Source organism: Mesoplodon mirus (assembly GCF_964341445.2).
Source record: "Mesoplodon mirus genome assembly, chromosome: 5".
Taxonomy (NCBI): Eukaryota; Metazoa; Chordata; class Mammalia; order Artiodactyla; family Ziphiidae; genus Mesoplodon; species Mesoplodon mirus.
In genome coordinates this window covers 74,895,205-74,911,010 of record NC_138980.1, presented here as the reverse complement: position 1 = coordinate 74,911,010, position 15,806 = coordinate 74,895,205, and the positions used below count along the sequence as shown (strand labels likewise).

The following is a 15,806-nucleotide window of genomic DNA, read 5'->3' as shown; positions in this document are numbered from 1 at the left end:
TTCAGTGACCTACAATATAATTTAATGGTAAAATTGAACTGGATTAAGAAAACTATGTAAGGGACTTCCCTGGTGGTCCAGTGGTAAAGAATCCGCCTTACAATGCAGGGGACGTGGGTTTGATCCCTGGTCAGGGAACTAAGATTCCACATGCTACGGGGCAACTAAGCCTGCACATCACAACTACTGAGCTTGTGCGCCTCAACTAGACAGCTTGCGTGCCTCAAACTACAGAGCCCACGTGCTTTGGAGCCCGCACGCCACAACTACAGACAAAACCCCCAAGCCACAACTGGAGAGAAGCCTTGCACAACAACGAAGAGCCCACATGCTGCAACTAAGACCCAATGCAGCCAAAAATAAAATAAATAAATAAATAAATAATATAATAAATCTTTAAAAAAAAAAAGAAAACTGTAAAAATCACTTAAAAGATAAGACTTTATCCAGAGGATATGGGGAGCTATTGAGGAATTTTAAGCAGAAAACATGATGAGATAAGCATTTTAGAAAGCTCTCTGAATACGTTGTGGAAAGCTGACTATAAGGTACAAGAATAATGACTGAGAAACTAGTGAAGAGGCTCTCATTCTAAGCCAGGCAAGAAAGTACTGACATGAACTCAAAAAATAGCCATGGGAATGGAGGGGTATGGAAAATACTGAGGGCTTTTAGGATTCAAAATCAACAGGACTTCATGACTGACTGCCTGTGGGAAAGTAAGAGAAAGAAAGGAGTCATGGGTGACGGCAAATTTCTGGCTCAGGTAACTTGGATAGATGAAGATATATAATACTGAAACAGATGATAGGAGAAAGAACTGCTTCAAGGGGGAGATAAGTTGAGTTTGGGATATGTTGAATATGAGATACCATGAGAATCCCTGTAGTGATGACAAGTAAGCATTTGGCTACACAGACTTAGAACTCTAGAAAGGTCTTGTGTGAGTCTATCAATCAGGATGTTCTGTGTTGCACATGATAGAAAACCCAAATTAAACTAGCCTAAGCAAAAAAAAAAAAAAAAAATTGATTGGCTCGCATAACTGGAGCTCAAGTAGAGCACAGTTCAGGTACAGCTGCATCCAGAGACTGAACAATGATATCAAGAATCCAGTTTCTCTATCCCAGCTCTAGTTTCTCTGTATGAACTCCATTCCCAGGCAGGGCCTCCATTTGTGGACACAAGATGGCTGCCCGAAGCTCTCCTTTCAGGTAAAATCCTTTCAGATAAAAATCCAAGAGGAAAAGTAAAATGTCTGTATCCCAGCATTCCCAGAAAAAGCTCTGAGATTTAATCCAATAGGTTATTTTAGGCCTTGCACCCATTCCTGAACCAATCACTGTGCCTGAGTTAGGAGGGCCATGTTAATTGACTTAAACCGTTAAAGGCCCACCCCTGGAACTAAGGGTGGGGTCAATCCCACCTAAACCATGTGACCTGGAAACTCAAAATCCAATTACAATGGTGGTAGAGGGGAACAGAAATACAGTGATGAACAAGATGTAGTTCCTGCACTCGAGAAGCTTGCAATCTAAGGGAGAAAAAGTAGAATTTGAAAGGCAATTACAGTACATTGTGATAAATGCTATGACGTGGGCAAGTATAGGGTGCTGTGGGAATACAAGGAAAGACAGCAAACATTTTGGGGGACAGATACAGGGCCAGTCACGACACATCTCCACTACCAATGTCCATGGCAGTTACTGACAAAGATTTGGGGTCAACTGAACAGAGATGATAACTGATGGCAGTGGTAGATGACATCACCCAGGGAGACTGTGTAACATAAGAAGAAGCCCTAGAATAGAACCCAAAGAAACAACAAAATTTAAAGACTGGACAGAGGAAAATGAGCCTTCAGGAGAAATGGAAGAGAAAGAGCTATAGATGAGATGAGAGACTGGAGAATAATGTTTCAAAGAGGGCATTCCTTACTGGAGGCTTTCAAGAGGAGAGTAATAGTCTACAACATCATTAGCTGGGAAAGGTTGGGTAAGACAAGAACTGAAAAACACTCCTTAGATTAGCATCAAAGTAGTTGCTTGTAGCCTTGAGGGGACCAGTGTTAGTGAAGGATCAGAGCTGAAACCAGACTTTATGTGTATTGGGGCAGGGGAAGGAAGAGGAGAAAGGGCTGAGTAGTGAGGGAATCAGTGAGAAAGCAGAAAGCACTCTTTTTAGGAAGCGTGGATGTAAACAGGTAAAGAATTATGGGGTATGTAGAAGAACATATGAAATCAAGGGAGTATTTAAGATATAAGATGATTCAACATTTTAAAATGCAGGTTAGAAAGCAACAGTAGAGCAGGAGAGGTTGAAGATAACATCTATCTGGAAAGTCTGGGCACCACACCCTTCATATAAACACATATGCTCTATACACAATATGAGATAAAGAGGCTATTCATAACTGAACAAACCATGATGAATTACACCTGGGAAAGGCGAAAAAAAACTCCAGTTAAAATTTTTTAAATGGAAACGGCATCATGCCTGGCCTTTCATGAATTTTTAACTGGATTTTCACACTTATGACCTGAGATCTTTTTTTCATGAAGTGTAATTTGAAAATATAATTTTAAGTGCTTAAAAATGAAATGTAATTAGTTATATGCTAAAGTAAAGGGGTCCAGTCCCATTGTTAACTTTTTAAAAATCACAGACCACTTTGAAAATATGATGAAAACTATGGAGACCCTCACGCCAGAAAGAGATGGTCCTTTCTGATGGTCTTCCAGGCAGGTTCACTGAAAGATGTCTGTGGCCTACCCACCAATGTAAAGTTAAGAGTATAACCTTCTTCTAGGATTTGCCAACAGGAATCCTCTTGGAACTTCTAACGTCCACCAGACAGCAAGCAGGCTTATTCTACTTTCCTTCCTCTTAATCATAATCGAAGTTATGTCCTCTACCACTAAGCCTTGAACTCCAATTGCAACTCTTTCCTCCCTCCCACCTTTCCCTGTGCTCCAGCTGATAAAAATATTGGACTCACATAGTCCTACTTTCACATCCTGGCTCTCTCACTTTCTAAATCACATCAGCCTGGCCAAGTATTTATCTTTCTAAGGTAGCTATATTTTTCTTATCAGCAATATGGAACTATCATATATTATTTCCTCCAGCCCCACTAGGCCCAGTCTAAGAATCAGGTATCATTTTTTCTCACAAGAACCTACCACCTGTTTAGAAATTATCAAATACTTTGTTCTCATTCTCACTCCTCCCCCTTGGATTATAAACTCCTTGAAGGCAGGTAATAGGCCTTCTATTCCATTTCTTCTTCCCCACTGCTTATCACACTTCTGCTTTAAAACTACCACAGGAGTTGCTGACTTAGCTGAGTACTGATTTAGAATTCAGGTCTAAATTTGGTTCTAACATCCATCATTAAAAACACTACCAAACGTAAGGTAGATAGATAGTGGGAAGCAGCCGCAGAGCACAGGGAGATCAGCTCGGTGCTTTGTGACCGCCTGGAGGGGTGGGATGGGGAGGGTGGGAGGGAGATGCATGAGGGAAGGGATGTGGGAACAGATGTATATGTATGACTGATTCACCTTGTTATAAAGCAGAAACTAATAAAAAAAAAAAGATCTCTTCTACATTTCCTAACAACTTTCCCATATTTCACCTCCAGATTAAAATGTGGAACTGAAATCACAAATAGTTTTGTTAGTGGCTTAAGACCTTGTCAAATCGTTTACAAGAATATTTTCATGGGAGTCCTATTTAAAAATGAGTACTATATGGGTTATGTAACCTCAGTTAATTCTTCAATTTTACAATTTTCTTTCATATTGAAGGAGCTTTGAAAATTTGCCTCATTTACTTTTATGTCTAATAACATTAGTAAAACCAACAGAGTTAAAATCTCACCGTTATACACTGTGTTCACTGACAACAGGATTGTTCCTTTTTAGGAAGGGCATTTCCAAGATGCCACAATAAGCTATATCACCCCCAAAAATCCTACAGATAGGTAGTATTAGCTAAAGAAGGTTGTTTGGGGATGAGGTAATATATTAAATACTTAGTGTGTGATTGATTGTACGTATTATACATTCCCTGCTTCAGCAAACCTTAAGTATAGAGTTTCTTTCAGTCAGACCTGGAATTAGGTCTCTCACTCATGTGGTTTCAATTAAGTTCTGTTAAAAATAGCTCGTAATATAAGCATCAACAATTTTACTACCTTTAATCCATACAAAGGATAAACTTGGGAAAAAAACATTAAAGGAAGTTACCTAGTATCCTGGTGTTGGGTCTTTATAAATAGCTGAAGTCATCTATTTAGTGTACAGTATTCTAATATAAGCTATTTGGTATTTTATAATACAAATACATATATTTAAGAAGCAGGCAGAAGATTCTTTCTCAGCTCATTAAAAGTAATTTATAAGACTCAACAGAATTTCAACATCAGGGTATATCACAAATAATCAGAGAATTTTGATTTTTGAATTTCATATAATTTTAGGCAGACATTCTGCTTCACGGACTTTGACTTCACATTCAACTCTTCAAAGTAGTGAAAATTCAGCCACAGCTGCTACATCCTGCCACTTGTTTTTATTATAATATCTGGAGAAAAAAATAACAATAGATTATTTCATATGCATCACAAGCAGGTGTTCAATAGTTATTAATAACCAGTCCCTGGGGGAGAGAACGCTTGATGTCCAAGCAACTCTAGTTTCACTCCATCGAGCCTCAGGAAACAAATCCAGAGGTCATTAAAAAAAAAAATGGAATAGCTGGCTCACTCCTTCCTGGACATGCTGAAGATGCTTCTCTTCTCTTTGGAGACACAAAAGAGACCTGCTCAGTAACATTCCAATGGAAAGCCCAGCAAAGACAGCTGTTAGTGGCCATCACAGGTCGCTAACTCCAGCCTTGTAACCTGGTGGAATGGATCCAGTTGTGCTTCTCATCCCAGTCTTCCTCAGCCACTACCTAGTCAGAACCTCCTCACATTTTCCTACCCATCTCTCCTTTTCATTCTCCCACACTTTGTTGTAGGTGAACCCAGGTTCTTTCCAATACAGGGTTCTGGGGCCTTCACCCCTCCCCCAATATCTTGTACCACAAGATCCAGAGTGGAGTCAGCTTTACCTATTCCCATTGCCACTTTCATACTATGATATACCTCACCCCCCAGCCTAATCAGCCTATATCAATAGGTTCTCAAACTCTGCTGTACCATAGAGTTATCTGAGCTTTTAAAAATCCTGATATCCAGGCTATATGCCATACCAATTAGAACAGAACCTCTGGACAAGGGACTCAAATATCCAGGAAAGTCTGATGTGCAGCTGTTGGAACACCAGGGACCTGTATCTTTGGTATTCAAAGTGTGGTCCATGGACCAGTAACTTCAATGTCACCTAGGAGTTGATTAGAAATGTAGAATCTTGGACTCCATTCCAGACCTATTGAATCAAAATCTCCATTTTTAACAAGATCCTCAAGCAGTTCACAAGTAAATTAAAGTTTGGGAGGTATTGGCTATTCTACCCTCTACTCCTCCTTATTGTTGTCTTCACTGACCTCAGATACTATCTGCTCATTTACTAAAGACTTTGGGCCACAGTCATCTTCTCCATACCAATTTTTGAGTAACTTTCCAAGTGGCAATCAACCCATCCAACTATGTAGTCTCCCCTATCCCTCCTCTGCCTTCATATATACATCCAGGGCCATGCCCTATATTTTCCCCTGACATCACCTAGAGCACATCATTTCTAAAACTTTACAATACTAGAGACCTAGGAGTCATCCTCTAACTGTCCTTCTCTCTCACTACCCTGTACCAGTACCTAAGCAGTTACTAAACCCTGGCAATTATACCAATAAACATTTTTAGGTTACACTGGTTCTCAATCCCCAGAAATCCTGAATCAGACTGCTGAAGCAATGACCCTGGAATTTGCATTATTTATAAATTCCCCATGTGGTATGAGCACCACACTTTATCATATTTCTGTGTGATACTTCTGCCTGCTATTATTATCTAAAAACTCAAACTCTCACTAAAGATATATATGTATCCAGGTAAAGTCTGTTATTCTCCTAGCTTAAGATATGAATTTATAACACACCATTTATCATCTCTTCTGAAGATGAAAATAAAAATCTTACTATAAGGATAGCTACAGGTTTTGTCTGATTTTCCAAAATATACTGATAGCTTGGAAGTCTTCTCTGACACTTCAAAGTTAAAAGCATCCTCTCCTGGGCTCCTAGAGTGCTTTGCTCCACTTCTAACTTATCACCTTATAGAGAAGACTGTGAGGTCTACCTCATCACTAATCTGTGAGCCCCAGAGAGCAAAGGCTATACTCCTATCCCTAGCTAATAATGCAGTGCATAATGCATGCTTGTTGGCTGAATTAAAGTACCAATAAATTAGACATCCATTGCTGTAACTGTAAGAGGTACAGAAGCAATGATTGTCCAACCCTCTCCTTGGCAAAAAAAAAAAAATTAAGTCTCTGTTTAAATAGATATAGAAGTCCAATGTGTAAAGCAAAGAGAATCAAAACTGCTCTGTCTGGATGACCTGAGAAACTCAGAGCCCTATCTACTCTACCCACATTCCCTATTTGACAGCTACCCAGTCAAACTTAGAACCAGAAAAACTAAGTTCTACCTCTGATTCTACCAGTAATTAGCTGTGTGAACTTGGGCAAGTCACTTATCAATATGGCCAGGTCATTTTTTTATACGCAAAATGAGCAAAATAAACTAGATTATTATATGGTTCTCAAATTTTAGTGCTTATTGGGATCACTCTGAAAGCTCATCAAACTGTAGATTCTTGTGCCATATCTCTAGAGATTGTAATTTACCAGGTCTGCAGTGATTCTGGTACAGGTGGTCAGAGAACCACACAATGAGAAACCTTGGACTGGATGTTTTCTAAGGCCTCTTCTATCTGTCTGTCACCATTCTCAGATCTCTACTTACCCACATCACCTTCTCCACTACATCTCTTTTGGACTCCTCTAGTGGTTTACTTTCACCAATTTTTTTTTCTTTAATCAGAATAGTGCCAGTTATTAATGAACAAGCAGCATACTGAACAGGGGTCCTAGACCATCAAAAGTGAGCTTCACTCTGTAGTCCTGATTAGATTACTGCCAAACTAGCTAAACTGTTAAATGCCAGGACTAAAAATAGCCTGCTGCATGTTTAAAATAACATGCTCACAGTTAGCTTGGGGCTTTGCTATTTTTACTGAAGGAAAGACAGAGACAAGTGCCCAGAGGTTGAAAGGGAATTACTTAAATAAGGAGGCTGCTATATGAGGTGAGAGCCTAGGAAGAAGCCAGGAGGTGGCACAACTAGTTCAACAGGCATCAGGGGGCTCTCTGTGAATTAAACTAAAAATTTTGGTCTGATTTCTCCATAAGGGAAAAACGTGCTCATCGAAATTTTACCAGCAATGACAGAGATGAGAGTAGGAAAGGTTAGGCAACATCTGGGATTTGATTTGGAAAGTGTCCAAGTCATTGTCAAAGGCCCTCTGAGAGCCAGTGACCATACAGAGAGTCTTAGGAGACCTCATCTGAGAGCGTGAAGATCTCCTGTGAGGGGAGGAATAGTTACAATGCCAGTGTCTTTTTCCTCCCTTTTTTTTCCCCCCAGAATTCTGTAAAAATGCAAAGAAAATTGGGTGGTACTTGAGAATTGGGGGTGAGGATTACTGCAGATGAGAAGCATACTTCTATATTTCAGTTCCACGCCACAAATCCACACAATGCCGTTTTTCAACTGTACCAAAGAATCTGCTTATGAATTTGACATGGTCTTAATGGTAGCATGAAAGGCCGAATTTTTCAAGTGTTAATATTTTTTCCACATTTATCCTTGAATCTGAAGAACTTCATACAGTACTGTAAATTTAACTTACATTGAGTTTGATGTCAGTTCTTGTGAAGAGCTTCTGCATGTAACAGACACACAGTTAAAGAACACAGCAGAGTACAACATTTGCAGGACCAATTTTGGAACCAACAGATGTCACCTCTCATCTGCCATCTTATATATCAGTTTTACCAGCTCCTTCTAAATGTGTGTATTATTTGTAAGGAAAAGAAGGAAAACCCTAAGACTTGTCTAATAACTTAGTGGAGAATGTGTGTGTTGGGTTTAGGATGGATAGCAAAGTCTTTTTGAGCTGTGTTATCTAACTTGTATATAAAACTATAATTAAAAGTTTGGATTCACCTGTTTCTCGTGGTTTACAATGATGAATCATTTGAAAACTCTGGAAATATGACTAGGATATGATTTAAGACTGTAGAAGTGAAGAAGCTCTTCAAGTGCTAAAACTAAAGACTTCTAGTTTTTGGCTCAAATTCAGTAAGTACTGTTTATATGCCAGGATATGTGAGATGTAAATGTAATAGGTCACTTTTCACCCTTGTAGCTATAAAATAAAAATTCTGTAGAACAGAAATAGATTGTACTACTGAATTAACAAAAGTTATACTAAAGTATCATGTTTAAAAAAAATATATATATATATATATACACACACACACAGAGTTAAGCTGTTGCTGTTACCCTGTCTGGATTTGAAAAGTGTGCTGAGATTATATATATATATATATATATATATATATATATATATACACACACACACACACACACACACACACATCCATATATATATGTGTATATATATGAAATACACACACATATATATATATTATATACCCGCACACATCTAAAATGGCCTAAAGCAGACATCCATGTAATTACAGCTGCAAAATGAAGACATTTTGGAGAGAACATTGTATCATAGTGCATTCATTTGCAGTGGATCTTTGTTCCTTTTTACTGTGGTAATTTTAGAAACGAGTGTCAAGTTTGAAATTAGATCTGCTAAGTTGGGGTTTTGCTGCTTGAACTCTGCACTGGGTCCTCAAATAAACTGATGTGAATGTAGTATTTTTCCCTGTGTGAAGAAGCAGCCACACCCCAACAGAATAGGAAGGAAAATCTAGAACTGTTTCAAGTTTTATATTTTTGTATATGAAAATAATATAATAATAATAATAATAATAATTTTGGTCTGAACACTCAAAAGAACTTCCTAGGTACAACTTAGTTTTGATTTGTTGAATAATTAAACCCAGAATTGTGACGTTACCTGCTGTCACAAATTAATATGATAGGCCAAAAAGATCAAATTAAGAGAAATTTATTTTTATCATTTTACTGAAGTATAACATACACACAGAAAAGTACACATATGTGTATATACAGCTTGTTGGGTCTTCAGAAACTTAACACACCCATGTAACCAGCATCCAGATAATGAAACTGAACACTATCAGTACCCTAGAATTCCCTCTTATAACGCTTTCCAGTTAATACCTGCTCCCCAACAAGGACATCCACTGCGGTGATTTCCATCATAGTTTAGTTTGCCTAGTTTTGTACTAAATATAAGTAATATTAAATGTACTCTATTGTGTTTGGCTTCTTATGTGGGACTCATCAATATTGTTGCAAGTAACTATATACTGTTGATTCTCACTGCTATATAGCACCCTAATGAATGAATATACCACAGTTTATTTGTCCATTCTACTGTTGATGGGCATATTCGGATAGTTTCCAGTTTGAAGCTATTACCAACAGTGCTGCTATGAACATGCTGGTATATATCTTATGATGAACATATGTACCCATTACAGTGGATATACTGTGTATATATATATATACTGTGTCATATATATGTCAGCCACCCCTGTCATCACCCAATAAGCCAATGAACAAAGTGGCCATGATGGCAGGGATGGAGGTTATGCATGGTCTCAGCAAAACAGACTGGAAGTGGAATTGCTGGGTCTTTAGGGTCCAGGGAAATGGAATTGCTGGGTCTCTTTTCCATCTCAGTGAAACTTCTAGGGTTCCAGTGGTATGAGAGATATGCCTTATAAGGTAAAGGATAAGTTGTTGCATCTGGCCCCTCCTACAACCAAAAAGGAGACAACATCTAGTGGGCCATTTTAGATTTTGGAGTCAACATATTTCCTCATTTGTGTGTACTACTCCAGCCCACTTACTAAGTGACCTAAAAAGTTGCTGGTTTTGAGGGAGTCTCAGAACAAAGACAAGGCTCTGCAAAAGGTCCAGGCTACTGTGCCACTTGTACCATATAATCCAGCAGATCCAATGGTGCTTGAAATGTCAGTGGCAGAAAGAGATGCTGTTTGGAGCTTGCAGGTGAATAATCACAGTACAGGCCCTGAGGATTTTGGAGCAAAACGCTGCCATCCTCTGTGGGTAATTACTCTCTTTTTGAGAAATAGCTTTTGCTCTGCTACTAGGTCTTAGTAGAGATTGAATATTTAACCATGGGCCACAAAGTTACAATGAGAGGTGAGCTACCCATCATGAATTGTGTGTTGTCTGATGCGCCAAGCCATAAAGTTGGCTGTGAAGAGCAGCACTCTGTTAGCAAGTGGAAACAGTATATATGAGACTGAGCTCAAGCAGGCCCTGAAGGCACAAGTAAGTTATATGAGGAAGTGGCCCAAATGCCCGTGGCCCCTACTCCTGGTACATTATCTTCTCTCGCCCTGCCTGCTTTAATGGAATCATGGGGAGTTCTCTATGGTCAGGTGACTGAGGAAAAGAAAGCTAAGGCTTCATTTACAGATGGTTCTGCAAGATATGCAGACACCACCTGAAAGTGGACAGCTATAGCACCTACAGCTTCTTTCTGGGACATCCCTGAAGGAAACTGGTGAAGGGATATACTTCAAGTGGGCAGAACTTCAAGCGGTACATTTGGTTGTTCACTTTGCTGGAAGGAGAAATGGCCAGATGTGTGATTATATACTGATTCATGAGCTGTGACCAATAGTCTGGCTAGATGGTCAGGGACTCAGAAGGCACATGATTTGAAAATTGGTAACAAGAAAATATGGGAAGAGGCATGTGGATAGAACTCTCTGAATGCGCAAAAAACATGATGATATATGTGTCCCACATGAATGCTCACCAAAGGGTTATCTAAGCAGAGGAAAATTTTCATAATCAAGTGGATAAGATGACCTGTTATGTGGATACCCGTTAGCTTCTTTCCCCAGCCACCCTTGTCATCACCCAATAAGCCAATGAACAAAGTGGCCATAGTGGCAGGGATGGAGGTTATGCATGGTCTCAGCAAAACAGACTTCCACTCACCAAAGTCAACCTGGCTACAGCCACTGCTGAGTACCCAATCTGTCAGCAGCAGAGACCAACACCTAGTTGGTCTCTGATATGGCACCATTCCCTGGAGAGGTCAGCCAGCTACCTGGTGGCAAGAGGTTGATTACATTGGTCCACTTCTGTCATGATCAGGGCAGCATTTTATTCTTACTGGAATAGTAAGAATAAATTACTCTGGATATGGATTTGCCTTCCCTGCACATAATGCTTCTGCTAAAAATCACGAACCAAAGATTTATGGAATGCCTTATCCACCATCATGGTATCACACAACATTGTTTCTGATTATGGAACTCACTTCACAGCAAAAGTAGTTTGGCAATAGACCCAAGCTCATGGAATTCACTGGTCTTACCATGTTCCCCACCATTCTGAAGCAGCTGGCTTGACAGAATGGTGGAAAGGCCTTTGGAATACTCAGTTACAGCACCAACTAGGTGGCAATACCTTGCAGGGCTGAGGCAAGGTTCTGCAGAAGGTTGTGTATGCTCTGAATCAGCAACCAATACATGGTACTGTTTCTCCCATAGCCAGGATTCACAGGCCCAGGAGTCAAGTGGTAGAAATGGAAGTGAGACTATTCAATACTACCCCTGGTGACCCACTAGCAAAATTTTTGCCTCCTTTTGCCATGACTTTATGCTCTGCAGGTCTAGAGGTCTTAGTTCCAAAGGGAGTAATGCAGGAGTCACAACAATGATTCCACTGAACTAGAAATTAAGACAGCCACCTGGCCACTTTGAGCTTCTCATGCCTCTGAGTCAACAAGCAAAGAAGGAACTTACTGTGCTGGCTGGGGTGATTGATCCTGACTACCAAGGGGAAACTGGACTACTACTCCATGATGGAGGTAAGGAAGAGTATGTCTGGAATACAGGAGATCATTTAGAGCATCTCTTAGTACTACCATGCCCCATGATTAAGGTCAATGGAAAACTACAATAACCCAATCTAAGCAGGACTACTAACAGCACGGGCCCTTCAGAAATGAGGGTTGTGTCACCTGACCAGTTAAAGAGCCACAACCAGCTGAGGTGCTTACTGAGGGGAGAGGGAATATGGAATGGGTAGTGGAGGAAGGTAGTTATAAATACCCGTTATGACCACATGACTAGTCAAGCAAATATCTTTGTTTTCTTCTCTCTCTCATGCCCATATCATATAACATAAGTTGTATTAATATCAGTTAACTTTATATCATAGTATTTAAGTTATATGATATCAAGGAGAAGAACAAACATCACCCATCCTCTTCTGGGGAAGGAGTTAGCACATTTTCAGTTTTATGTACAGCAGTTGTATTATGTTAGGCAGAATTATGACTTTGTTATTGTCTTTATTTGGAGATTAAATATGGTTTAAGGAAATGTGTATGAATGCATAGTTGACATGGAGTGGACTGTGATGGTTAGTTGTATGCGTCAACTTGGCTAGGCAACATTACCCAATTAAATTAAATACTAATCTTGGTGTTGCTGTGAAGGTATTTTGTAGGTTTGGCTAACATATGTAATAACTAACTTTAAGTAAAGGAAATTATCCTTGATAATGTAGGTAGGCCTCATCCAATCAACTGAAAGACCTTAAGAGCAAAACTGAGGTTTCTCTGAAGGAGAAAAATTCCTCCTGAGGACTTACTGTATCATTAGCTCCTGCCCAAGAGTTTCCAGCCTGCCCTAGAGTTTTCAGCCAGACCCTCCAATTGCATAAGTCAATTCTCTGAAATAAATCTCTTTGTATACATATACATATATTGTGGCTATATATGTCCTACTAGTTCTGTATCTTCAGTAGAATCCTGACTGATACGGCATCTACTATTCCCTACCACTATGCTAAAAAAGCTATCAGAGATAGACATAGAAAGAAGTCTAGCATGTGGTTTCTGTCCTTTAAAAATTCATAACCTAAAGAATATGAAGTCAGCACTGTAAATTATGTCAGGTAGTAGTATATTATTAAGTGTCAAATGAGTGTCATCAAATTAAGTAGTCAAGGAACTTAGAGAAAAATAAATAGATCTCTGTGGACTTCAGGAGTGCTCAGGGCACATTCTGTGGAGGAAATGGGGACAAAGATCAAGTTATACATAACCTATTAAGTTTCAATTGCTTCACTGCCTGCTTACCTTTCGAAGGTGCCCAAGCTCCATTGAGTAATTAGACATTCTGCCTGATATGCAGTGAGAGAAGTACAGAAAAACCTAAACTTGGCGTTTAGAAGCCTTTAAAGATTGAATTTCTCTCCACCACTTGGAAGCAGTGTGATCTTAGACAAATTTCATACTGTAATACTTTAAGCCTCAGATTTTTAATATATTAAATGAGGACAGAGTATACATCCTGTCATCATAAAGTAATAGTAAGAAATAAAGAAGTTATAATAAGGTGCCTTTCAAAGAGGAAGTGCTCAACCAATGTTAAGTGAATGCAAAAATATCTCCATATCTTTAAAAATGAAATATCTACTAAATATGAAACCCAACAACACTAAATTTCAGATAGTTATAAGAGGAAGTATCCTAGATAAACATACTTTAAATCAATGGCATAAGCTAATTTTTCAAGAGATGAAGTATCTGACTTTCAAAAAACTATTTTGCTCAGGTTCTGAAACTTGACCAAGTTTTTAATAATTTTACCATTTCCACTTTATGCCAGAACTCTCAGAATACAATCTATAATTGAACTTCCTGTATACATAAGGAATTTACAATTAAAAAATGTTTGGTGTCTTCCAAAAAGTAGGTTGTGTATTCATACTACAGTACCTTGAGGAGTATCTTTAGGAAGAGAATATTTCTTCTTCCTTACAATAACAGCTTTACTTTCCACTTGTCTAGTTCCTGGTGATGCTTTAATAATACAACATATTTCTGATGTATCTGAAGGAAACTGCAAAAGAAAAAAGCAGATATTGCATAATTTTTCCAGGTACTATATCTATAGATTGTTTTATTTTATTTCAAAGGCAAAAAGTCTCAATATCCATATATTTCATAGATATTAACAATAGAAGGCATCTATGAAATGCTTATTTCACTCCAGACACTAGGTAATTGGTTTTAAAACATTTGCTTATGTAATATTCACAAGAACCAGCAAAGCAGATTATATTACTCCCATTTGTAAAACAAGGAAACTTATGTTCAGAGAGGTTGGATAACTTATTTAAAAACAGAGAGAAAGTAATGAGTTGAGATCCAAGCACTCCAAAGTGGGAGAGAAAGTTTACAGGATTTACTTAGTTAAAACATAAATATAAATTTAAGTCAGAGTCAAACACTAGATTTCCTTGATTTCCCAACTCAGTTAATTTTTTTTGAAATTTTATGAGGAATATTTATTTCTTCTATAATTGATGGATTAAATTAAATCACCTTTTTATACCACTTTATATCCCATCCCCCATAGCACTAACGTATAGTCTTTCTAGTGGTTACCTTTATCACTTTTTTTTACATTGAAGTATAGCTGATTTATAATATCATGTTAGTTTCAGGTATACAGTGAAGTGATGATTCAGTTATATATATATATATATATATATATGTATGTATATATATATATATATATATATATATATCTTTTCAGATTCTTTTCCCTTATAGGTTATTATAAAACACTGAGTATAGTTCCCTGTACTATTCAGTAGATCCTTGCTGGTTATCTATTTTATATATAGTAGTGTGTATATATTAATCCCAACCTCCTAATTTATCCCTCCCCCCACCCCCCTTTACCCTTTGGTAACCATAGGTTTGTTTTCTATGCCTGTGAGTCTCTTTCTGTTTTGTAAATAAGTTCATTTATATTGGTCTTTTTTAGATTCCACATAGAAGCGATATCATATGATATTTGTCTTTCTCTGGCTTACTTCACTTAGTATAATAATCTCTAGGTCCATCCATATTGCTGCAAATGGCATTATTTCATTCTTTTTTATGGCTGAGTAATATTCCATTGTATAAATATACCACATCTTCTTTATTCATCTGTCGATGGACATTTAAGTTGCTTGCATGTCTTGGCTACTGTAAATAGTGCTGCAATGAGCACTGGGGTGCATGTACCTTTTTGAATTATAGTTTTCTCTAGATATATGCCCAGGAGTGGAATTGTAGGATCATATTGTAGCTCTATTTTTAGTTTTTAAAGGAAACTCCATAATGTTCTCCATAGCAGCTGTACCAATTTACATTCCCACCAACAGTGTAGGAGGGTTCCATTGTAGTTTAGATTTCCATTTCTCTAATTAGCAATGTTGAGCATCTTTTCATGTGGTTTTTGGCCATCTGTATGTCTTCTTTGGAAAAATGTTTATTTAGGTCTTCTACCCATTTTTTCATTGGGTTGTTTGGTTTTTTGATACTAAGCTGCATGAGCTGTTTGTATATTTTGGAGATTAATCCCTTGTCGGTTGCATTGTTTGCAAATACTTTCTCCCATTCTGTAGGGTGTCTCTTCGTTTTGTTTATGGTTTTCTTTGCTGTGCAAAAGCTTTTAAGTTTAATTAGACACCATTTGTTTATTTTTGTTCTTATTTCCATTACTCTAGGAGACGGATCC

At 38.2% G+C, this 15,806-nt stretch overlaps 1 protein-coding gene across 1 annotated transcript in view; it reads right to left on the bottom strand.

The window, feature by feature from the left end:
* Positions 1–4,555: 4,555 nt before the first annotated feature.
* Positions 4,556–15,806, bottom strand: part of MEIKIN (meiotic kinetochore factor) — a gene marked incomplete at both ends in the record, with an annotated part of 122,241 nt that continues 110,990 nt past the window's right edge. Inside the window, 2 exons of the mRNA XM_082623298.1 lie at positions 4,556–4,587; positions 14,009–14,132. Coding sequence (XP_082479424.1) covers positions 4,556–4,587; positions 14,009–14,132 — 156 coding nt within the window. The remainder of the gene's footprint in view (positions 4,588–14,008; positions 14,133–15,806) is intronic.